Source organism: Harpia harpyja, chromosome 4 (genome assembly GCF_026419915.1).
Source record: "Harpia harpyja isolate bHarHar1 chromosome 4, bHarHar1 primary haplotype, whole genome shotgun sequence".
Classification (NCBI taxonomy): domain Eukaryota; kingdom Metazoa; phylum Chordata; class Aves; order Accipitriformes; family Accipitridae; genus Harpia; species Harpia harpyja.
The window spans coordinates 34,554,435-34,579,615 of record NC_068943.1 but is presented as its reverse complement, the minus strand read 5'-3'; the positions used below and the strand labels follow the sequence as shown (position 1 = coordinate 34,579,615).

Below are 25,181 nucleotides of genomic sequence, written 5' to 3'. Positions count from 1 at the left end.
AGGCAACTTTCATAGCCTGCGTAAGCAGAGGTGGCTAACCTGGGTTCTGAAAATGAGTAGCTTGTTGAAATCCCATGTCCTCTGTAAAGAGCCCAAAAGAATAGCGTATCAAAATTCAGACACATGCTTTTAGGTTTAGGATAGATGTTTCTCACCACTTCTGAATCACTGTCTTAAGAGAGATAGATGAAACATTGCTGCCACCTTGAGGTTGTTATCTTGTGTTTACATCGTGAAACTTTTGACTTGCCAGTATGCTAGAGTTTAATATATTGACTCTGTTTTATATAAGTTAATTATTGGGGGGGTGCAGACTGGCTCAGCAGTTATGGCAGGTGTTAGCCAAAGATGCAGCCAGGGATGGGAATGGCTTTAAAGCATGTTGTTTGATTGAACTTTGTTCTCTGTAGCAGCAAAAAAGCAACGGAGGGAGGACTGTGCAGAGTGAGGACTTGCAGGCGGAGAGAGATTGATCTTCTGCCATGCTTAGTTTTTGTAACCCCAGGAGTGAAGGGGCACAGAATTCCATTGCGGACCAACAAGTATGCTGTTTGTACAGTTCCTGACTCTGGTCCTTGTTCTTTGAAAGTCTGCAACCCTAATTCTAACAAATCTGCAAAGCAAACTGAAAAAACTGCTATGCCTGGTATATTGCACTTCTTAAAATCAGACTTCCCCATGCCCCCAGTTTGGTGAAAGGATATATTAAAGAAATGTGAGGAACAGGAGATAATAGTAAATGGAGATCTTATGTAAGAGCACTTAAAAGTTTATGCACTCAGGAGATACACAGGTTCAAAGAACAGAAAAGTTTCTCAACATCTCATCTGCTCCTGTTTTTATGGGAGATCTTGTTTCAGTTGAAACCAAAGAAGGTCTTGCGTTTACTTTCTCTAGTCTCCTTCCTACCTTCCTTCTTTTCCCTAAAGGGAGGGATAATCCAGTGTAAATATTTTCAGCTTTGTGGTTTTATATTAAAAAGAGATTTCCATCACAAGAGGAGAGACTCGGAGCAACTATTAAATAAAGTTAATTCACTAAATTACATTGTCTGTTGTTTCAACCAAATCCGATGATGATGTTGATGGATTAGACTTCCTCAGCACAATGGCATGAAACAGGAATGTGCTGTTGAAAGCGCCATGATTGGGTGAAATTTTTAAGTGTTCTTGCCTGGTACTCAATTTGAGTAGCTATGTCATATGCCTCTAGGTTTTTTGGGGGGGTTGAGAGGGGAGGGTCCTAATAAAAAATATTATTGTTATTTGTTGTAACTGAGTATTGAAATGACCTCTTTTTATACCCCAGAAGAGTTCTGAAGTGTAGTTTTCATGAGCAGTTTCATAGCAGCAATGAACTAAGTAGTTATTGCCCCCTTGCCTCTGGCAGCTCAGTGTGCCCCACAGTCCCCTAGTACAGGACTGTGGTAAACTGAATTAGAAAATACATATAACCTCCACCCCCAAAAAACCCCAACCCCAAAACTTCTCTTTTTTTCCTGACAGATTTGTTCCTGTCTGATTCACTACATGATAGTATAAACAACAGTTCTGGCACAGTGGGAAGGGCAGCGCAGGGCAGGGACAAGCAGGGATGGCTGAGGCAGCCTAAGCAACATGTCTTGGGCATTGTTGCAATGGTGGAATACATTACTACAGAGCAGACCTGATTCATCTTTCATCTATGCTGTGAGAATGATGTAGCTGTCATCAGAAGATCTCTCACAAGCCTACTATTTACTTAAAAATACTCTTTTGTTAGTATCCTCCTGTTTGTTAATTCTTGTGTGTTTTGTAGACAGCTTCTCTTGGTATTTTTTCCTCTGTCTCTAGCTGGTTACATCATGACTTCCTCTCTTCAGATTTTATTGCCTAATCTTCCTGCTGAAAATGTACTGAATGTGTTCAAAATGATATTCTTCCATTCTCCTTCCACTGTATTGAGGTCTACCACACTTTCTGTGTCAGAAAAGCGTATCGGGGGGCTGGAAACAGTGCCACGTCTGTTTACGTTTGAAGATGGTCTTGCATGTCTTCACCCCCGTATAAGAGATTTAGACAAAGTTATTTAAAGAGAGAAGATGGGGCAACTTCGATCCCTTCAGACCCATTACCTCACACGTCTCCCCTCTCTGCCCCCAGAGTCTTTTGGTACTTTCCGTTCTCTCCTAAATCTCTCTCTCCCCATGCCCCATTCCTTGTGCTAGAAAACTGACTCCACCTCCTTGCCAAACCATCACGATGCTTCTCAATCTCTTTCCTCTCTTCCAAATACCTTTCCTTTTTTCCTGTACCTGCATTTTCTTGTTTCCAAACTGTGTATGCACTCTTGAGCCCTCCCTTTTTAGACTTCTTCCCTGTTCTTCCTCACTTGCAGTGAGGTACCATCGGATTGCTTGGAAAGTGCTACAATTTTTTGTGCATGCATCTGCTGTCATTGCCTGTTTAGTTGGCCAAAATCATCCTCCATCACTCTTGTTCCGTCTCTGAGAAACATTCAGCTTCATGAAGACCCTGAATTTGCAATTGTAGAGTTTGCTTAGAGAAAATTAAATAGACAGATTGATTGTAACCATTGCAAAACTGTCAATGTAAAGGCAAAATAGCCACATCTGCGTAGGACTCTGGTGAAACCTGACTTACCAGTTAAAGATGTGGTATTAAAGCATGTGAATTTTTGGTTTTTCTTTTTGGTTAGGTGTCTTCTGTGTAACTTACAAGTACTGGGTTGCTTTCCCCTTTGATTTTCATAAATTTTACTGTTAAAACACGGCTGGATTTTATATTCCCCTCCTTCTCACTGTTCAGTATGCTAGAGCACTGACAATTGCAAAAACATTTAATCTGATCTCTAAAATAGAGTTTGCGGAACTGCAGGATGGGAAGGTCATCCATGTCTACAGAAGGGAAACCAGTTTTCTGTGCTTCTTCAGCTGAATGAAGTCGAGACACTAGCTGGATAGTAGAGAAGGGGTAAATAAGTAAAAGCCTATTTTTCAAGCTTTGATCTTGCAAGGAAATTTGATTATCGCAGTCAGTATTAGAAGTGTACTTGCCTGTCTTACCACCCTATAACAACAGTGTGTTTATCTTGCAATAATTACATTGGAAGCTGAAATGGTCTTAAAGTAACTGAGCCTTATTCTTCTACAAATAACTAATTAGTGTCTTCTCAATGTTCTGAAAAATAGTCTTTATTTCTTGGAATGCTGCCTGCTCAAACCACTGTTTGAGCAAATTTTCTGTTGCTACAGGAATTCCAGTCCCTTCTGTGGAAGAGAACTATATTTGTTTGGGCCCTTCTGTGATTGTAAGGTGTGTGACAAAACATGTGCAAAAAGATGCTGCCCACGAGATGGCGTTTGCATATAACATCCCTGCTGTGTTTATTTCAGGGAGGGTAATCAAGAGAATTAACCATTACATTTTGATTGCTTGTGAGATTAGTAAATTTGTATCCCAACTGTATGTTGCTTAAGAAGAAATGGATCTGTTCTACAGAAAAGTAGATTATCTAATGATAATTTTCTAATTTTGGGTGCTACAGCTTTTTGTGTCTCTCTGAGAACATGAGATGAAAGCCCATTCTTTCCCTGATGAATTTGAAAGGAAATAACTGCAAGCATTACAACTGTACAAGCACAAAGTATCTGGATTAGATAACTTGTGATACAAATGCTAAAGGAATATTTTTTAAAGAACTTAATAGTTTTCAAATGTGCTAACTTACCTTTATATTGTCTTTACTCAGTAATCTATGTAAGCTTAACAGAAAATTCTATGTGGAGGTGCAACTCAAGTGTTTGATGACAAGAATGTGCTATTAGAATTTAATAACACCGATTTCTAATGCTAATTATATTTCCAAAAGTATGAATATGCAAAATAAATCTGAGATAAACATAAAAAGGTAATGTCCTCTTCATGTTTTATTACAGTCAGAGACTAGAAATGAAAGCACAAGTTGCAGACGCGTTCATAGCAAAATTCCAACTGACGCCGGATGAAATGAACCTCCTTCGAGGCACAAAAGATGAGCCAATTACTGAGGTAGCTCAATGAACATTAAAAGCTTTGCCCTGAACTAAAATGTAGAAGCGTCCTAGCTGAACTGTACATGAGATCTTATTACCCGTTTGTAATTTAATTTTTTATGGAGGAATGTACGTTTTAACAGAATGGTGAATTTCTGAGGAGTTTGAAATGTGTGATGAAAGATTCAAGTAACAGAAAGAAAATCAACATTAAATTCTAGTTTGTGTAATGAGTTTAAGGGGCAAATGAGCTATCATGTGGTTCTACGCTTCAAAAAGACCTTTATGAAGTCTGAACTTTCAGTGAAGGTATTTTAAAACTTCATCACACTCAAATAAAGCAAATGAGAAATTTGGAGCACTTCAGTAATAAGTAATACTACCTTTGCATGTGTGTGTGCATTTTGCATATGCATGTATATAGATATTCAGTGATTTGAAACAATATAAGCTGAGACTTTCCTTCATTATCATTTGGTTGATGAAGATATTAGGTGCTGATTCACTTTTAGGCACCTTTCAAAACAAGTTTTTGAATATGTTTGTGGTTTGAGTAAGAAGGCACATTGTTCTGCAGTAAAAGCAAACTGAATAATGAGAGAATTGAGTACACTTAATAGATTTTTATTATTGTAGTTGCATAGAAACCTTCACTTTAAATGTAGACTACCTGCTGAGATGTACTATCTCATTTCCACAGGCATCCTGTTTGCAGTTAAAGCGTTATTAAAGACATGGAGCAGATAACCATAAACACTGCTAATGAAAGCATAAATGGAATGTGTTAAATGATTGTGCACTTGAGTAATTGCTGTATGCTTTTGTACCAACTATTACCATGAAAGAACATTCAGGTTTCTAAAAAGCACATGTTGCAGGGAACAATGACAGCAGCGCTGTGCTGTTTATTCAGTGCTTGGTTTGCAGCAGAATGAGGATTAGTCCTTTTGATACTTTGATCTGTATAAAAAATGTGCAGAAGTAACTGATACATAATCATAGTTGTGCTAATGAAATGGCAGACTTGAGTAAAATCATGTGTGTGCTTTTCTCCTATGATGGAATCAACCAGTATGTTTAAAGCATTTTTAGGCAGGCTTCTGTTTTGGCAATTTTTTAATGTTTTTTTTTTTTCCTGAAGGAAGAGCGATTTGGGTTTTTATAAACATGATCTTCAACACAGTTGATGCAAGGCAGTAGGTTAAATCAGTGTCCTACTTCACTTAGAGTATGTATATTTTTATGTGACTTGAGCCAGAATGAAACTCTACTTTCCGGAGACAAACTGTGTTCAAGTCACAAAAGATGTAACAGTTACATCTGAATCAGCTAGTCTCTTCCATGTTGTTTGAAAGATGACTTCATAGTAAGAGGTGTTTGAAAATGTTAGTGGATTTCCACTTGCTCTCTGGAACAGTAACAAAATAACCTTTTTGGCCATATGTCCATGTCTTGAGGGTTTTTTTTCTTTGTTCCTGCTGCTGCTGAGTTATACAGGGAGGAAAGATTGTCCTGGAAAACCTTGGTCTAATCTACTGCAAATGTTTGATTTGTCTTAGAAATCATTACCATACATAGTAATGTCCTCAACATCTCCCCAAAGTGTCAACTAATAAATGTAAAATACACACATGCTGCATAAAAGACAGGTTAACAACACATCTTTGCTGCTATTAATTTTTTTTTAATTTGTGTGGAAGAAAGGTGTGATGCAATGGGAGAGAAGAAACTCCTAAGGCTCTTAACGTGGAATGAAAGGTGGTGGAAGGGGGCTTGTATTTTAAAAGCAGCACTTGCAACACACACCTGCAAGGAATAAGAATATGGAATTGATATGGGGAGTATAGAGTGCTAGAGATTTGAATGAGAAGTTACTGCTTTCAAACCGTGCTTTTTTTTTTTTTTTCTTTTTTCTTTTTTTAATTGATTTAGGATTTTTTCAAGGCTTTGGGAAGAGTAAAGCAAATTCACAATGATGTCAAGATTCTCCTCCGGACAAATCAGCAAAGGGCAGGGTGAGTGCTACTTAAATGAGTGTGAGATAACCATTTACTAGTTAAAAGCAGAAGTTACAGCAAGGTCTCATTCTTTACTTCATATGACTATACAGGAGAGAGTATTTCACAAAAAAAGGAAGAATAGTAACATTTTTAAATTTTCATAATTTTAATAATGGTGTGTTTGATTTGTACATGCCTTTGCTAGTACTATCTAAAATAGTATTTGCAAATAAAATCTTTTTGTCTTGTAGCTTGGAAATTATGGAACAGATGGCTTTACTGCAAGAGACATCTTATGAGCGACTTTACAGATGGACTCAAAGTAGGACTAAGAATGTTTTTATGTTTATGAATATTATTATGATGATTCCTTTAATTCCTTGATGTGGATTGAACTCGGCAAAAACCCTTTCCAAGGTTCATTAACAAGGCTTTGGCTTTCCTTCTTGCTGAAAGATTTGTTGTGAACCAAATAGTTAATTGGTGATTCTCTCCTTTTTTGACCAATCTCATCTCTGTTTGTAAAAGTGTATTATTTATTTATATTTTTAGATGGTTTTCCACAGAGAACAACAACTACAGTTTGGTAGTCTAAGCAAATTGTTAAATGTATTGCATTTCATTTTCTTGCAGGTTACAGGGAAGTTGTTGGTTTTGACCATTTGGTAGTAAGATGTAGTTTAGTGGGAGGAGTGGCTTATTGCCTTTAAAAAAGAAAAAAACCCACAACCTTATTTCATCAGGATGCTCTTTTGAATGATAGTAGGCGATTATTTTTTTGGATATGTACTCTGGACCCAAGTGTCAGTTTTCAATGTAACACCTTGGTAGTGTAAAATGTAGATTTTTTTTATTACTTCTCTCTTCTCCTAAGACACTGAGAGGAAGATTTGTGAAAAAAAGCTGGTGCAATGCAATATTATACTTGTTAGCTGTTCTTCAGCGGATGCTGAAACCTCAGATAATGGTTGTGGTTTCACCCTAATGAAAATTCATGATTTTTATGCCGATGTTTGATTAGTTTATATGATTTCCACATTCTTGCATGGAATATACAAGATTATATAGTTAATGTGATTACAGTAAAAAAACCTGAAAACAAACAACAAAACACACCCACAGCTTGCTTAAATACTTGCTCCCTTTTTTCTTAATAGTTTACCTGGAATGTGATAAACTGTTGCAAAGGAGCCTGACAGAATTCTGATGGTTGAATGACTTGACATTTGTATGTGGGCTCAAACAGATACTAAGCTTCCTTTAATTTTTATTATTGTTGACATTTGTGATGGACATCCATTTTACAGTGAAGTACTGCTTATGGGGGAATTTAATTACATTAACACAAACTAGGCCAGGTAGCATATTCTGAAGGCTTCAATTCAAAATCAAAAACTCTGAGTTTTCAACTCATTTTCTGTTTTGACAGCTTGTTATAAAAGCTATTACAGTGTAAAGAATGGGCTTTTTTCTGTGTTGATATTTTATAGATGAATGCAGGACTTTGACACAAGAATCATGTGACATTTCTCCAGTTCTCGCTCAAGCTATGGAAGCCTTACAAGATAGACCTGTCCTGTATAAGTAAGTAAATGTTCGTGATTAACAGAAATGAGTATTTCCAGGCTAGGCAATTTAAAGATGGGCATGAATTACAGTGCCAAAGATGGTGGCAATTTAGTCCTGTGTCAGATTTTATAAAAATAAAAATATAAAAAAATCATATTTCAACTTCTTTAAATTTCAGAAGTCTTTTTGACATAATTATGGTACAGTAAATGTCATTGGACTTTTTCCAACTTACTGGTCTCTAATTAAAGTAAAATGTCAGACTGTATTTATTTTAATCTAAATGAATTGTGAATTTCTTCTGCTCTCATTGTAGAGTTCTTCTGAAGAAAAAAATGCTGTCCAAAGCATGTGATTGTCTCATTTAAATTCCCAAAGTAAAAAATTGATGAAGGCTAATTAGCTTTTATTGAAGGGCTTCTGGTAGTAAGAATGTCTTGCGTTATGAGTTGTACAGTAATCTATTAAAAACAGTCTACTACATATGGGCCTCTAAAGCGTAGGGGTACTTTTTTATATATATATATTTACATATATATAACATATACTACTGTTTAGTTCTTGTTCAGAATTTGCTGAAGGGACTTAATGTAAATGAAATGGTAGTTAGTAGAGACAACTTAACCACGAGGTGGCACTGTAAGAACTGTTTTTATTGGGGTGACCCTACCTGAAGAGGTGGTACTTCACGCTTCTTTGCTTTTTAGGGGTTTTTTTGAAAAATGCATTCGTCACATTTTGCAACTACTGCAAATTACTTTCAGCCACAGGCATCCAGGACAGCAGAGTACTAAGCAGTCTTTCAAAGGCTAGCGTTGTCTTTAAGAGTGTCAAATGTGTAGGTGTACACACACCCCAATGGTGTAGGTGTGTGACACTGTCAATCTCCACTGAGCTCTTAACAGGGAAAATGCACAGTGCAAGCGGACCTTAAAAGTTCTGTCAGTATGAGGGAGAGTGCACATCTTGACATGCTCAGTCAGTTCTGCGAGTTAATGTGAGGGAGAGGTGGTGTCCCTCGGCCCCCCAGCTTTTGCATGTGGTGCGTTGTAGTGCACTGGGCCATAGCTGGGCATTGCAGAGTGTTTTCTTGCATTCTGTCCTCCAGGCCCTCTTTCACAGCTGCAAAGGATCAGTCACAACGGTGTTCACAACATTTTATAGGATTCTTTATAAATATAGTTTATATTTTCTGTAATAAATATTTTGTTAAATTATGTTACTTTCAAAATTCATAAAACTATTGTTTTGCTTTTTTAACATTTATGACACCGCCCCCCCCCCCCCCCCCCGCGCTCCTTCTGTATAAATCCACAGCTGGCCACTTTATAATGAATCTGCAAAAAAGACTATATTTTTCTTCTGACACCTCTCTCACAAACAGCATTACTGGTATTACCAAAGGCAGAACTTCATAGATAGGACTTTTCTTCTGCCAAAAAGGCAAAAATAAACATTACTGTAGAAGATGCAGTCATATGTCTCTCATCATAGATTATCATGCTTAACTACTTGCTACAGCAGCATTGTCAAAGTTGCACTACTGATGCTTTGCGTTTTAAATCTCAAGATTTAGTTTATTCCCTTCAAAAATTTCTTCATACCTTTAGGACAGAAACTGCTGAGTTTAAAATGTAAAAATTACATCACAGAAGAAAGTAATTTTAAATCGTTGTTGGTTTTATACATATAAGCACTGTTGTGTGGACTAAACACTTTTCCTCCAAATCACTGTCCTTGCATCTGATAAAGACTGTGATTTGATTGGGGGAGAGTGAGTAAGATGGAGAAGGGCAGGAGTTTAGAAACAAAACTACAAATTCTTGTTTTCTTATATTGACTTACGTCTTGTTAACTTAAGGTGGCAGAAAGATTGCACCATGGATGGATTTTGGGAACTGCAGTCAGTAGGGTTCTGAAATAAACATTGCAGTTTGGTTTTCATTTCCCGGTTCTAACAGAAAAATTGAAAACTGTTTCGTAGAAAATACGTGGAGTCATAGCGCAAAGCAGTGTTCCTCTTCCATCATCCTCTCTGGTTTTGAAAGCCTTTTCTCCACCTCCTTGCTCTCCCTGCAGTGATCATTACTGGGTTTTTAAAAAATTGGAGCTGGGTTGAAAAGAATCCAAATGTTGTTTTCTTCCCCTACCATGAGTACATGTAATAACATAGTAGTGAATACTGTGTTTCTAGTGTAAATAATAGTTATTACTGAATTTTTTAAGATGCACGATTTTGTAATAGTTATACCCGGTTCTACTGAGAGCAAAAGAAAAATTAGTAGTTTTCTTTTTCTTTTTAAAACAGAATTATCATTATTAAATGCTGTTTTCAAAACTAATAACAAGATTACAAGATCTGTTTCGCTGCTGTATTTTTAATGATCTATTATATAGCTGTTTATTGGAGGGGAGAAAAAATAAAGCTTAGGTAGTTTCTGCAAACACTTGAGATTTTTCACTGCAATGCTGCTACTCCTGGACTGTGGGTAGTCGGCAGATCCTGGATCTCTCCCACTTTTAATTGCATAATTTTTGTAAATTGTAATTTATTAAAGACTTTTTTCATTAGACTTTTTTTTTTTTTAATTGCAGATATTTACTCTCTGAGTTAACAAGTACAGTGTATGAAGAAAAAGATTTAAACAGAAATTTCTGGATTCTTTAGTGTGCTTTTTTCCCCCCTCTCTCAAATAGTCATGTAGATTGAAAAGAGCAAAACTGAAGGTTCCCGTAGACTTTTTATAGCATAATAGAAATCTAATTGAACTTGGAACATATTTGAAACAGTATATTATTTTCTTTTGTATTTTGTTCTCCCCATCTGCTAATTCTGAATGCAGTAGTCATTTAACTTCAGTCAGTGAGTAACATGCTTTTTATTATTATTATTTTTATATCTGTTCAGCTGCTGGGTGTCATTGGTAAGTGACACCATGCTTACTCTTTGGCATTTCTTCAGTTATATTGGAAAAATAAACTGTCATGTGTATTTTCTTTCTCTCCTTTGTAATTTATGTGTTTTGTGCAAAATGCTTAAATTTGTTTTTTCAAAAAAAAAAAAAAAAGTGTTCCATAGCTTGCAAAAATGCTGTTTCGAAGCAGATGTAACAGGCATCCTAGCAGTGTTCATTTCCCATCCTTCACTTGCTGTCGTGCTTTAGCCCCAACAGGAAGGTAGCCTGCTCCAAAAATGAACTGTGTGTATGTTCTTGCTACCTCCTCTACTGCCAGCAAGCCATTTGAGGTTATGCACTATGGGCTGTAATTGTCCAGCCATGAAATATCTAACTAAGACTCATTTGATTAAAACCAGTGAACAACTATCAAATGAAAATAACTTTTTTGCTACTAATCATGTGGTAGCCTAGAAGAAGGAGAAAGCCTTGTGTGGCAGTGTAGTAAGTTGCTGCTTCTGTCAGTCAGCAGGACCACGTGTGGACAGGAGTCCTAGACCTGTCAATACATGCTTATATGTACAAAAATGGAAAAGCTGATTTTTCATTTATTTATTTATTTGTGTGGGGCAAGGGAATGGGAGGGGCAAGGAAAAGGTATATCTTTAGTATCTGTTTAGAGTCGTCAAGAAAATAAGATAGTTTTGAATGCTTCATAGTAGAAGCATTGATGCAAGATTTCTAGAACTATAAAAATGGTTACTCATATTAACTGTATAGCTGAGCTCATGAACTGTGATGAGGTGAACTGTTTTGTTTTACCTATTTTCATGTTTCAATAACAGGTACACATTGGACGAGTTTGGAACAGCTAGGAGGAGTGCTGTAGTCCGTGGCTTTATAGATGCTCTTACTAGAGGAGGTCTGGGAGGTACTCCCCGCCCTATTGAAATGCACTCCCACGATCCTCTGAGGTACAGTACTAGCAAGAACGTATATGAAGTAATCCTTCCTTTGCCTGTTGGCACTTTGAATCCCTGACACCATAAACTGCTGATTTACACAGAAATTTCTGTCTTTAGGTACGTAGGAGACATGCTGGCCTGGTTGCATCAAGCTACAGCTTCTGAAAAAGAACACCTAGAAGCTATGTTAAAGCTTGTAACTATTCAAGGTAGTACTAGATTTTAAAACATAAATTGGGAACTGATAGAAAGTAAATCTGTGATAAGTCAGAAAGTGTGATTAATTTCTTAGGGTGGGCTTCAGTTATGAGAGTCTGAGCTTAGATTTTCATAGAAATAATTTCAGAGTAGCTGGTGGTTGCATTTGGCCAGAAGAAAGCCCTTAATGAAGAAGAGTATTTCAAAATGCACTCTTCTCATTTTTCTGTGCTTGTAATAGATTTACACTAAATTTACAAAGGGACATTTTAGACTGTAGTTGAGAGTTCAAGAATTGTCTGTAGTGTATATGAATACATACCGCTCTGAAAACATTGTCCTAGGGTTGCTTATTGGTATGTTGAGGATTCCTGTTAGGCCTTGCTCATTTGTTCAGTAAATTTTTTAAATATAATTCCTTCTTCCTATAATTCTCTTCCTCCTATGCTACAAGTAAAATGAAATTTTCTTCTGTCATGTAACATCATATAGGTTTACAGAGGTCAAAGTAGGCCGCTCATAGATACGTGAAGCTTATTAGTATCAAAGCTTTCCTTCATTAACAGAACTAGAGATTCTCATGCTTATTCTTCAGCCCCCTTGCCCTGCTTTAAGTACATTGGACCTATACTTTAAAGACCTTTATCCTGCAGAAGCTGTAGTATGATTTGTGTCCATAGCTTCAGCCAAAGGCTTATTTAATAAATTAAGCATGTGTACTCAGTTTTAAGAAACTCGTTGTAAGAACTTACATTTGATCTGTGTCTAGTGAGCTCTTCAGACTGTATGTTTTAATTGAGTCCTGCTCTGGGATTTAAAGTGAATATGCATTCTCATTTTCCTTACTGTTGGAAGTATTAATTGGCTTTCCTAATTAACGGTATATGAGCAAGGAGGTTGTTTAGGAACTGCTGTAAATCAAACTGAAGAGATGTTGTTGTTTTTTAGCTATAATTACAGCGTACTATAGAAGTGAATTTAGTATTATTTACTCACAGTATCTCAGGGAGACAGGAAAGCAGGCCTCATGATGGTTTTATGGTAGAGAAAAAGACATGGCAATTCTATGTAGATGACCGTCTGATGCTTCTGCTGTAATTGGGGAGTCCCTCAGAAAAAGCTGGCCCCATGGAGGATGTACTGTATCTGGTTCTGCTGTAGACTGGGCTACTGCTGCTGCCCAGGCCTGCATTCTGTTCTGAAATTCTCACACCTCTTTGTGCAGTGCTTTATTTAACTATTAAATCCCTTGGCCTTCTGGTAGGATGTCAGGCTGAGGTGCTGTGACTACATAATTAGATATATTTAGAGCATTTAAGCCATAGATCAGAGTAAGCTACTTGAGAATACAGAGATACTAAATTTTTAGGGAAAAATGTTCCAAAAAAATCACTGGGCCAAAACTTTTTCCCCAAGAGACTAGTATAAACAAGAGATTCAGTATTTCTGTCTGAAGCAAAAATACGTTTTCCTAAGCTCTCCAGGAAGGGGTTTGCCATCACTGTTGTACAGTTTTCAAGAAATGTAAAGAGGGATTCTTAGCTTCATACTGGGAGCAACAAAGCCTGGGAGGTGCTGGCTGTTAACTACTCCTCCGCATCTTTGGGAAATTTTTTTGATGACAGGGATGGTTATGCGATAAGATCCGTAAGACCAAACAGTGCTTAATGGGATACCACTGGGTTTAACAAGAACCACTTATGGGAAGTGCAGCCTTATGAAGTACCTTGAGATTATATGGTTTATATAAATACAGATCCTGAGTTGGTAGTGGCTAATCAGTGAGTACAGTGTCTATGGTACTGAGAGATTCAAGTTGAATTCCCTGTGCTGTCGTAGTCTTCTGGTGTTTGGTTGTGCAGGCTACAGTATAGATTGGGTTAATTTCACATAGCCATTTAAAAAGTGGACATCTTGTTTATTTGCCATTACAGATAATGATGGAGATTTGCATCTCCAGAGGGCAAATCTTCCTAGCAAAAGTTAGATCTAACGTAGGCATTTCTGGAGACTTTCATCGCAACTGTTTGGGGTTTTTTTCCATACCCTATAGAGGGAGCCCAAGTGACTACTATAGATAAGATATCTAACTGTGGGTCTAAAGTTAGGTCAGTCAAATGTTTTAACTTTAATTTCAACTTGAGTAGCTTTTTGCAGATGGAACAGGTTTTATTATTTTAATTCAGGCGTCTCTGTTCTGAGTTCAGATTTCTGTTTAAATTCTTCTATAAGCTCTGTGTTATTTCAGGACTGTGGAGAACGTGGTAAATTGCAGCTACACAAAACCTTCCCTTTTCTTAAAAGAAAAAAAAAAGCCACATGTATAGCTATGGCTGAGATAGAGGTGGATTTGGTCCCAGTGGAGGAAAAACTGTGTGCAAGCCACATTTTTGGATGTTCCCATCCCAGTTTTTACTTTGAAGAGAACAAACTATGTAGCCCATAATCAAGCATTCAAGAATAGCTTTTAAAAAATTTTAAAACTTTAAGCTTGCAAATGTTAGCTGTTTAAAATTAATCTGACCAAAAATGTTAATAAAAAGCACTGAAAACACATTCAGAAAAGTTTAAATATCTTGCGTTGTAGTGGACAAGCATAAAGCATCTGGTTCTCTTCTTTGGAGCTTAGGTATTCTGGCTAACAGGAGCCTTCCAGTCTTACAGAGACCTTACACTTTAAAGGAAGAGAGAATTGCAGGCATTCTGTTTAAGAGATGCAGTAGAAACCCATTTTTCATGGAGTTACAGGAACCCAGCTGGAGAGCAGAAGCCAAACGAAGTCCAAGAAAGATCTGTCCCTTATAGAAGGATACACAGAGAAAAATGATAGGTGGTGTAGCAGGCAGCCAGAAGTGTATCTTCAGTAATGAACTGTTTTCTGAAAGTGATTTTGGGTCTCTAAGAATTGTTTATTCCATAATTCTTTTACGTCAGTGTGACGTACTAATACTTGCAACAGTTATATAACCCATTGTGCTGGAATATTTCTTTTTACTGTTTGCTGAATCTAAAATATTCTAATTGGACATGAAAATATATGTGAAGGCACAAGCCTGCCATATATCAAGAATTGTAATTCCATGTCCTGTGGTATTTGAACTTGTATATTTTTGCAGCTAAAGCTTTCATACCCAACAACTTGTTCTTAAGTCAATCTGGTCTAGATATACTATTGCAAATATGTGCTAGGTGCTTGTTATATTGATGAACAGTAAAGTGTGACTGTTCCTACTAAGAAATGTGTAAATTGTTAGGGTGTATCTGGGAGCTAGCCATTGCATAACAGACTATACATCTTGTGGTTTGTAATCTTGCTTTCTTACTTGATATCAATACTCAAATACATAAACATATTTTTATTACCTTACCAATTTAATATGCTGAAATTCTTACAGCCACCACACTGAATTCAGTTGTTTCTGCTTATGTGGCTTTTCACGTATCTTGGTGTAAAGTGACATTGGCACAGATCGCTGATCTTTTATAATTTTTACTCTCAAAGGTAATCTCTTTTAGTCTGAAATAAGATCTGCAAAATATAGCTTCAGGTCACCTGATTTCTATCACATGTCACAGTCAGTTTGTTTACTGTTCATTGCATGGGTCCCATCTGAAGATGAACTCCTGTTGACAAGTTTTAAATTAGAATTAAGTATTGCTTTCTCCATAAATCTATTCTGAGTTGTTACTGAAGTGAGAGCTTGAAGATCTGTTGCTTTCAGTTTGATTGATTTATGACAGTACTGGTTGCCATGCAACAATTCATTTATGTTCCATGATAAGATAGGGCAATATTCTCTTTTGTATATAGTTCTGTGAAAGATGAGTTTCAATTGCTGCTGGGGAGGAAGTATTTGCTAATGTGCAGCATACAGCAGTGTGGAGGTACATATGTGATTTAATTTGTAACAATGCTATGAGCACGTCAGTACCGAACGCTGACAGATACATGTGTTTATGGTTCAGGCCTTTCAAAATGGTATGTACTATTGGCCCTTGAGCATCTCACTGGCCTTTTGTTTTCCTGTTTAGTTTAATGAAGTGCTAATATTGAGCCTTACTGTGACAGTTTCTTGCTATATCGTTTATTCTTCCTCTTGCTCCTTCTCCCTGAAATCCCCAGGCACCATGTTGTGCTAGGAAGCAATGGTGTAACATAAGGTAATGACTCTCCAGGACTCTGTTTTGTTATGCAGCTATTTCCTAGTGGCTAGATTTGAAGTTCAGTGGAGGTGTAAACTAGTCTTGTGGAGGAAGGAATATGCAGTTCATAATGCTTCTTATGGAGGAGTTTATTTGTTTTATAGTCTTGAAGAAAAGAGAATGACATTTGCATAATCTTAGCATGTGTTTGCATTAACTGTAGGTGTGGAAGAAAATATTCAAGAAGTAGTTGGGCACATCACAGAAGGTGTCTGCAGGCCTCTGAAGGTGAAGTATTTTGTTTTCCTTAGCATTCTAAATATAAAAATTGTTCTGTCATGTTTTTCCAGAACAGCTGTCCCCATTTCTACAATGTATTTTCATCACCCTTGGTTAAGAATTAGATTCTCAACTTTGAGAATCATAAAACCCTTCAAAATTAAAGATTCCATAGTTCATAGATACCTGGTTTAAACAGTCATACAGTCAGAGATACTAGGATACTAAATCTGTATTTTGATTTCATTTTACTTTTCCTAAGTTCAGGATTGCTTATGTACAAAAATTTAGCTTTGGGATAAGTATATAGGAATGGCAGTAGTGGGTCAAATGAAAAATCAGTTTAATTTACTACCTTGTTTTTCATAGTGACCATTAGCATATGCTTAGGGAAGAGTGTACAGGTTATGCAGTTGTGTCATGATACTTCTGTAGAATTGTTTCCTCACGGGTTTGTGGACGTACTATGGACTTACTGAGCCATAGCTACTGTCTTTGTATTTAATAGACCTCAATAGATTTTTCTCGCATGAATACGTCAAGTTGACATAAAATGCTGGTGTTCACAACATATCCTGCAGCAGGGAAGTGTGCAGTTTAACTGCGTGCTGTGTGAAAAGCCAGCTCCTTTTGTTCTTCTTTTGGTTAATAACTCCAGCTTTTGTATTGAAAGAGACCATGAAAAATTGTTTCCTACTTACCATCTTTATGCTACCCTGATTTGCTGTATTTTTGTTGCATCCCTCCACGGTTGTCTTTTTTCAAGCTACAGCCTTAGTCAGTTTAGGGGACCCATTTGATAGAAATCATTAATAATGATCCATCAAATTATTGATTGTCTTATTTATTGGATGTGCTTCAAATAAGCACAAAATAAAATAATCAGGGTGATGAAGCTGATACCAATAATTGCCTGACCGTGCAGTGTATAAATCCAAGTGTTTCTAAAGTAAAAATCTATTGTACTAAATACTGTTATAATAAATTTCTCTTAGGATGCTGTAGCTATAACAACTGTGTCCAGTTGCCAAATACTTAGTCTTAAATGTTAACAGGTAGGTTCTGAATACTATATGTAAGTTCCTGATAAGAAACAGATAAGGTCTGAAGAGAGGTAAAAATCAAGGAAGTGTGCCATTTAGAATGTCACAGAATCACAGGAGGGTTGAGGTTGGTAGGGACCCCTGGAGATCTTCTGGTCCAACCCCCCTGCTCAAGCAGGGCCACCTAGAGCTGGTTGCCACGACTGTGTCCAGATGGCTTGTGAGTATCTCCAAGGATGGAGACACCACAGCCTTTCTGGGCAACTTATGCCAGTGCTCAGTCACCCTCGCAGTAAAAAAGTGTTTCCTGATGTTCAGGCAGAACCTCCTGTGTTTCAGTTTGTGCCTGTTGCTGTAGAATTAGGATCATCCTTCACACCCTTTAGTTTTTGACCTGTTGAAAAACACCTTTCGTATTAGACAAACAAACTATTACCACAGCTTTTTTTTTTTCCTGTGTTCTTCTTGCATGCTTTGGTTCTGTTAATACTGAATGCCGATGTTTGCGTTCAGTATTTCTGTGCATTCCAACAAAGTAATTAGGGATAGAACCAAACCTTTGTGTAAGTCAGAGAGAGTTTTGGTCTTCATTTGAGTACTTACGATTTGTACAGTTTGGTACAGAATATCTTCCATTTTGATTGCAAAACTCTTTACACTTGTGTACTTCTGCTATCTGTAGAAATATCCTCCCAAATATTGTTGGTAGTTAGTTACTGTGCTAATAAAAATGAAAAAAACTAAAAGAACAATTAAAGACTTCCCCTTGTATTCTGTATTTTAATAGAATGCAACTTATGTTAATTCACCGCCAGTCTAGACTTCCCAACGTAAAATATGCAGTACTTACTGTTTCCCCTGGGGAAATCTTCCATAGCAAAAAAAAAAAAAAAAAAAAAAAAAAAAAAAAAAAGAAAAACCAAAACCCCCAAGCGGAAAAGCCTTCATACAATGCAGTTACATAATTGCAGCCATCGTGTTGAAAGGAACAACAAAAATAGGCTCAGTTTGGAGAATTCTTTTCTTCTCATTGTTCTTCCTGAAGATTGTCCACAATAAGAAAAATAACTGCATTAATTTCAGGGGGAGCACTCTTTGTTGTAGTTGTGTGGCACCACAGTATACTGCTTTTCTAGTGGATTTCTGCTGATGTTTGCAAACCTGTCATTTTGAGTTGATGCTGAAGTACAAAATAGCCTGATAAAAGCCTAGTCATAGAATTTCCATGAGCAGTTTTACTTACAGAATTATGTAGAATTTTCTTACTGGTTTATGCCTTTCCATGTGAATGTGCAATATGATACAGTTTCCTTACTTTTGAAGAAGGATTATGCTCATATGCAGTATAAATTGTCCACAGTTCTTACTGATAGTTGGTTTGAGTTTTAGGCATCCAAGTGAATCTTGAGTACTCACTAGTAGATCTTACCGCAGGCCTCTCATTTCAGATGGAAGTAGGAGGACCTTATAAAATTTAAATTAAGGTCCTCATCTTTTCCGTAGCACTTAAGATGAGGTCAAAACTAACAAAATGTTTTTGATGCCTTAATGTAGACTTCAGATAGTCTTTTATGGTCAGCTGACTACAGGACACATAGCATTAAGAAATGGTAAGAGCTGTAAGTCCAGGACTTCCATGAGCAGGTTTGGTTTAGTCACTTGCAAATTTTGGTTCTCCTGTGCAGTGAAGTCTTCTGTATGGGAAGCAGCAATGCTTCTTTTCCTACTTTATTTTTTTTAATTCTCATTTTTGTTTCCTAACCCTAAAATCTTTTGGGTTTTTTTCTCTCCTTCTGCCTATTCTGTCTTTTCCTAGTTCTTGATTTTTTTCTTTATTTTTAGTTATTGCTTTTTTTTTTTGGTCAATATTTTGATTTTCCTCTTTTTCCCCTGCCTTTCTTATTCTCTTTTGCTGTACGCCTAGACTATACTCAGTATCCGTGCGCAAATGACCTTTTATGCAACATTGGAGACAGGTATTTGTATATATACCTTTGTATATACATATGCATTGAAGAGCAAAATTCACCTGAGTATTGAAATTAACTTCATGCATTGAGCATTGTGAATAAGTCAAAAATTATTCTTTGGTTTTGGTCTCTGCTTTAGATGCAAAGGGAAAGCATTGAGGAAGCATGATCTTAGTTAATTCTCCCTGCAGCTGGCTCTGCCAAGAAGGCATTGCTGCACATCGTGCTCCCTTCAACAGCGGACAAATAACTTGGGAGAGCGGGTGGTGGCTGGTGATCTGTGTGTAGCCCTTTCACACACAGGCACGTGGGAGAACAGGGCAGTGATAAGTCACTGTCTATCTCTGCTTCATAAGTGCCCGAAGATTGACCCTGGGGCAGCCTTTTATGAGTGGATTGACCCTGTGTGTACCATGGAGACGAGACATCAACTGTCCCAGCTACAAAGACAGTCACACTGTTTTGGTCTGTGTAGCCAGTATTTCCCGCTTGAGGTGCAGTCAACATAGCTGGTCATTAGTTATAAATATATCTAATTAAATACCAGTGGGAGGTATATAATCTCTCCTTTAAGTGAAGGAGATTAATCCAGGTGAAATTTTGTCTTTTGGGTAAAACACCTAATACTTTGGATGTTCTGAATTGCTGCATGATGCTAATGATCAGCTGTTGTAGTTTAGGGATCTTGCAGCTTTGCAGCTATTCTTGCTATTCAGTGCTGGGGAGAATTCCAGTATGTACTGGTATTAATCCATCAAATGATCTCATTATTTTGAAATTTTCAATAACAAGTTGCAACAAAAATCTATAGGGAAATGGTTTGGGGGTTTGTTTTGGTTTGGTTTGGTTTTTTAAGAATACATACACATGCTTTTTTTCTACCCAGAGGCTTGGCAACCAAGAAGCACTTTGGTTCAAGCAGAATGCTATAGTTAACTGGACATTCTCTTTCTAAATTTATTTCTGGTTAAATTTATTTTTCAGAAATCAGACATATATTGCATATAAAGTCATAGAGGTTGGCTTTTGAAATGTATGAACTGAAGGATGCTTACATTTCTTTATTCTGCAGGTTAGAATTGAGCAGGTGATTGTTGCCGAGCCAGGAGCAGTTTTACTGTACAAGATTTCTAATCTTCTCAAGTTCTACCATCATACAATCAGGTACGCAGAATTGCAAAGTATGTTAAAGATGTCTTTTTTTTTAATTGTATATATAAAGATTAATATAGCAAAAAGAGTATTTTTGTGGCTTAGTTTGTACTATGGAATCAAGGAGAAATGTGCATGATGTCAAGCAGATGCCATTTATCTGTTGTCATTCCTCAATTCATATGGAATCTGCTTTGGAATATAGCATCAATTTGCCACAGAAACTTTATTGTTCTGTGTAGATACAAATAGTATACAAAAAAGCTACACAAAACATTTAAGATGACAAAGTCAAGTCCCCTTTGAGAAAATGCCAGAATTAAATTATTTCTAGAAATTCAGTTTTCCTTTTCTTCCTTAAACAACTATGTTTTGGTATCACTTTTTCTAATTATGCACTTGCATTTTTCTATTGGGAAGGTGCTTGCCTCATTCTGTATCTTGCTGTTGAAGGTGCAGCAATCACCTTCCAACCTTCCAGATGCCACCAGGAACACAGAAACTGGAGAAAAGCCAGAACCAGGGGTTTTATACATTGTGGCATTTGCAGTAGTTTATATTGGTTAGAAACAGCAGGAGCAGAAAAATCTTCCTCCACAGCCCTGGACTGAACTGCTGAGAATTTGAATCCCTAATATTACTACTTGAGCTTTTCTGTCTGAAAAGACATTTAGATATTAGATATTGCGCAGACTGGGATAAGTGGTTCTTGGGCAGCTCCCACTACATTTAAAATCTTCAGTTCTGATGGCACTGCAAGTCTATGGTAGAACACACATAAGACCTATTCCTAATTTTATTGTCAAAAAAGCTGAAATATTTTTGCTGTCATTTTTCTGTCTCCAAAGTTTGTGTTTCCCAGTGGTTATAAAGCTTAGTGCAATTGAAAATGTGATGTTAAAATGGAATGTCTTAGGTAGTCTTATCTCTTGCTTTCTGTCTTGCTAATGATACAATGTTTAAAGACCACTGAAGAACCTTCTGTCAGCTGAATAATTCCCTCTGTATAGAGGAAGTGCACCTGGCTAATGAAGGGAAAATGCAATTTGAGAAATCTTCTATTAAATGCAACAAGATTATAATCTGAAAATCAAGCTACAAGTTTAAATTAGTCCTATTGCGATGCAATGAATTTTTACTGCCATTTTTGTAGCTTAAAAGTGCTTTTACTTTAGATGGAAGGTATATCTGTGAGAGGAGCATAGTCATGTAGTGCCATTTAAGGTTTATGTGGCATTCATGCTAAGTATAATAGATTGACACTTGGAATAGCAAGGCATGAATTCTTGTATTTTTGGAGATGCATAACATCGCAATGAAAAAAGAAGAGAGATGATACTATCCCTAAAGGACAGTATGACGGAATAGTTATCAAGCCTTTTTGTTTACATAATCTGTTTTCTATAACAGAAGTAGATTTACAGAATAACAAAACAAAAATCCAGTGAATTTTAGAATTCTACTAAAAAGTTTGTGCAAAGTTTCAGATAGCCTGTACCTAGTATCTGCTTAGTGACATAGTTGATAGTGCTTGTTCTCAGTCATCTTATGACTGAATCTCTCAGCTAATACGGAAAACTGTTCCTTGCAATTATTTGTTGTAAATTTCAACTTTGAAGCAAATTGTATTTGAAATGCTGTCTAAAGTATCTGACTCTGTCACGTTCCCCCCTGCTTCAAATTATTTAATTAACCTTAATTTTGTTTTCAGTGGTATTGTAGGAAACAGTGCAGCCACACTGTTGACAACAATTGAAGAAATGCATTTGTTGAGCAAGAAGATATTCTTTAATAGCCTGAGTCTTCATGCAAGTAAACTAATGGACAAGGTTTGTTTCAAAATCATACAGCTTTCAGGTTTCAAAATACACTTTCATTTCCCTTTTGTCTAGTAAGATTATTAGATGAATAGCTGTTTTATATGTCAACTTTTCCTAAAACTGAATTTTTGTAGTTTCTATATTTTAGCTATGGAACTACATTAAAAACTTCCTGTCTATGTTTTAATTCTCTTAATAGTTTTCTTTTTGTGAAAATACGGCTAAAATACTGTTGTTAGCGGTGTTTGTTTACAGAGCAGTTTACATATTTTTTTTTATTTTTTTAAGCACTTTACATATTTTTGAGAAGCAAAAAAATTAGGAAATTTCCCTAAGTGCAATATAGCAAAGTCAGCTGATTGAGCTAGATAATTTGTATTAATGCATCATCAGATCAGTAGTTAATTACTCATGTGCATAATTCCTTTCTTGAAGTTATGAAGTGTATCCCAAAATGGTAAGCTAAGTAAAAACAAAACTTGGGCTTTTCTGTCTTTTATAAAAATAGTTTTACCACATCAACATTGCTGCCGTTAAAAACAGAATATGCATTTGTTATACCAAACAACTGTACCTAAGCCAGCTCACTTTCCTGGTATCTTTTCTTTTTCTGTTGAGTGCTTTGAATTGCATTGCAGTGAACTTCCCATTATTCAGTAACGAATAGGTTTTTTTTAAATTTTTCCCTGCTGTATTCATATCATGTTGCTGTTGGTGGATCCGCCCATTAAATCTCACCTTTCTAAAATCTAAGCAAAGTCAAAGAAAATTGTTAGGCTATGCTTCCCTTTCCATTTCCTAGGGATCTGATCTTCATCCAGCATCTCTGTCTGAGCTGTGATGAGTTGACTAGGCCCTAAAGCCAAGAAGGAATGCCTTTCTTTTTTCCTAGTTACTGCACAACCCCAGAGTTCAACAAAGCCCTCACATTACTGTTTTTTCCAGTTAAAAAAAAAACGAAAAACAAACAGCGAAGCTTTGTAAGTGTATTTCTAAATTATTTGTATTTAACTTACAAGAAAAATGCAAAAAATATGAAGTTTTACAGAAACTGTTCTTTGTGCAAAGCCTTGTAGTTCACCAGCCATTCAGTGGGATTTTCTGAGTTTGGTGAGTGTTGTTCTGTGAACTCAAAGTAGTTTTCTCATTCTGCACACCTTGCATCTTACACCAATTTCCTGTCTTTCTGCAAGGGTTGAGGAATGGCTTTCTCAAAGGAACAGTTGTTGTTCCTCATCTTCCCTTCCGTATATCCCAGTGACTCCTTTCAGTGGTTTCATTCGTTCATAGATGACTCCTTAGTTGCTACCACCCACAGTTCATACTACTGAAGTCCACTCAGTACATTGTTGTCATGGGGTATTTCCATTTGAAAGCAGTGTCATCAGAATAGTAGTTCCTCTGCTACTAATGCTTCTTCAAGGGTCGGTTAAAGCTTGAGTTCATAAAACATACAATGGACAAGAATAGTATGAATTTACCAAAAAAAATTAAATAAAGCTTATGGCTTGCTATGGGCATACACTAGCTGTATGTGAATTCCTCAAAACATTTTATTTCTTAATATGTAAGCAAAAAGAAAATAGTCTGTGTACTTTTTCCTTTTATGAAGAGAAACCAGTGATGGACCTTAGCAAAAATACATGACTGCTCTTTACTTACAAAGAATGTGCAAACAAAGTAGTGCTTAAGAAAAGAAATTTTCTTGGCCTGAAACTGTAAGACAGCTCTGTATTCATCTCTGTTGTATTTAGCTCTGTTGCATTTATCCTGCTGGGTCTTACATCTGTACTCAAACAGGATCCAGCATAATTTTTCTACTTACATAATTAAAAATCTTTGTACTTTTGGTTTGGGTGATGTGCCATTTTCAGTTTGGACATGAGTAGAATTCAGAAGGAGGAGTGATAAAGGAATTGTGATCCCCCAGTTTGTAGCATGTGTTCTTTGTATTGTCACTATGGGAAGGTTGTATAATTGTCTTCACCCTCTTAGTTCCCCTTCAGCCAGCCCCCAGCCTGGATGTAACTGGCTCTAGATGCTGCCATTGTTTTATAAAGGAGTTGAATTTGGTTTTGCTGATGTTAAATGAAGGCAGGCAGTGATTGCACTGCCACCTTCAGTGGCACCTTATTACAAATAATGAATGGCATACCGAGGATACCATGTAATGTAAAAAGATGATAGTATTGCTCTTTCTCATGAACACATTTTGTAAGTTAAACCTGAGACATTGGAAATTTTACACTGCATATGTGCCCTATGAAGGTCTTTCCTCAGGATATAATTGATGTCAAAAGCTTAAAGAGACTTGGAAGAGGGTTAGATATGTGAGTAACAGAGGCATCCACCGTTATTTATTAATGTCTGCTTCAGGAGTTAACAAGGAGGTAACTATGGGTGAGAAGGAGTCTTACTGTACTGATGTGTAGTTCTTGTGACTCAGAGTTTTAGACAGTCCTTTGAAGCACCTTATGTTATTTCTTTTTATGAGTGTACTACTGTATTGATAGAATGATGTCTTATCTCCTCATGACTGAAATTAGTTTTACTTCACAAAAAATACAAAATTAATAGGCTGAATTACACTGAGAGAAACATTAGTTTCCATGAGATAAAGACCCCATTTTATCACAAATTTAATTCTCCTGTTACTTGGTTTATTGTGTGTTAATATACAGATAACCAGCTTTTACGCCTTTTCATATGTCTTCATTAATTTAGTAACGAATGTCACAATGCTTTTACATTTTGAGGAATCTCAAGGTTGCTTTTTATCATCCTTTTTATTAATGTGTGTTCAGACCAAAATTGTGTATTAGTAGGACTCTTTTCATATGCCAACCTTTTTACCAGCTTTTTGCTAACTATGTATGCACTGCAACTGCTTCCAGAATTTTTTTTATTTTCAGAGAAGATTAAGCACTAGAAAACAGACCCTTTGTGCTTACATATGCAATTGCAAAGGCTTCGTTGCTGCTCCTGTTATGCACAAAGAGAATACTCACTTGTAAAATTAGTAAATTACTTTTCACTTGGACAATCTGGAAATCATGGTTCCTTATTTCTGCTTATATATTGCATCTTAAGGCATTGATAAGCCTGTTTAAAA

General features: G+C 36.6%; 1 protein-coding gene across 9 annotated transcripts in view; it reads left to right on the top strand.

The window, feature by feature from the left end:
- COG6 (component of oligomeric golgi complex 6) overlaps positions 1–25,181 on the top strand; it is a 61,627-nt gene that overhangs the window by 13,739 nt on the left and 22,707 nt on the right. For all 9 annotated transcript variants that reach the window (XM_052786226.1, XM_052786220.1, XM_052786222.1 and 6 more), the window contains 9 exons: positions 3,938–4,049; positions 5,966–6,048; positions 6,285–6,355; positions 7,524–7,617; positions 11,345–11,473; positions 11,582–11,673; positions 16,029–16,093; positions 20,170–20,261; positions 21,961–22,078. In XM_052786226.1, coding sequence (XP_052642186.1) covers positions 3,951–4,049; positions 5,966–6,048; positions 6,285–6,355; positions 7,524–7,617; positions 11,345–11,473; positions 11,582–11,673; positions 16,029–16,093; positions 20,170–20,261; positions 21,961–22,078 — 843 coding nt within the window. In that variant the 5' untranslated portion in view covers positions 3,938–3,950. The remainder of the gene's footprint in view (positions 1–3,937; positions 4,050–5,965; positions 6,049–6,284; positions 6,356–7,523; positions 7,618–11,344; positions 11,474–11,581; positions 11,674–16,028; positions 16,094–20,169; positions 20,262–21,960; positions 22,079–25,181) is intronic.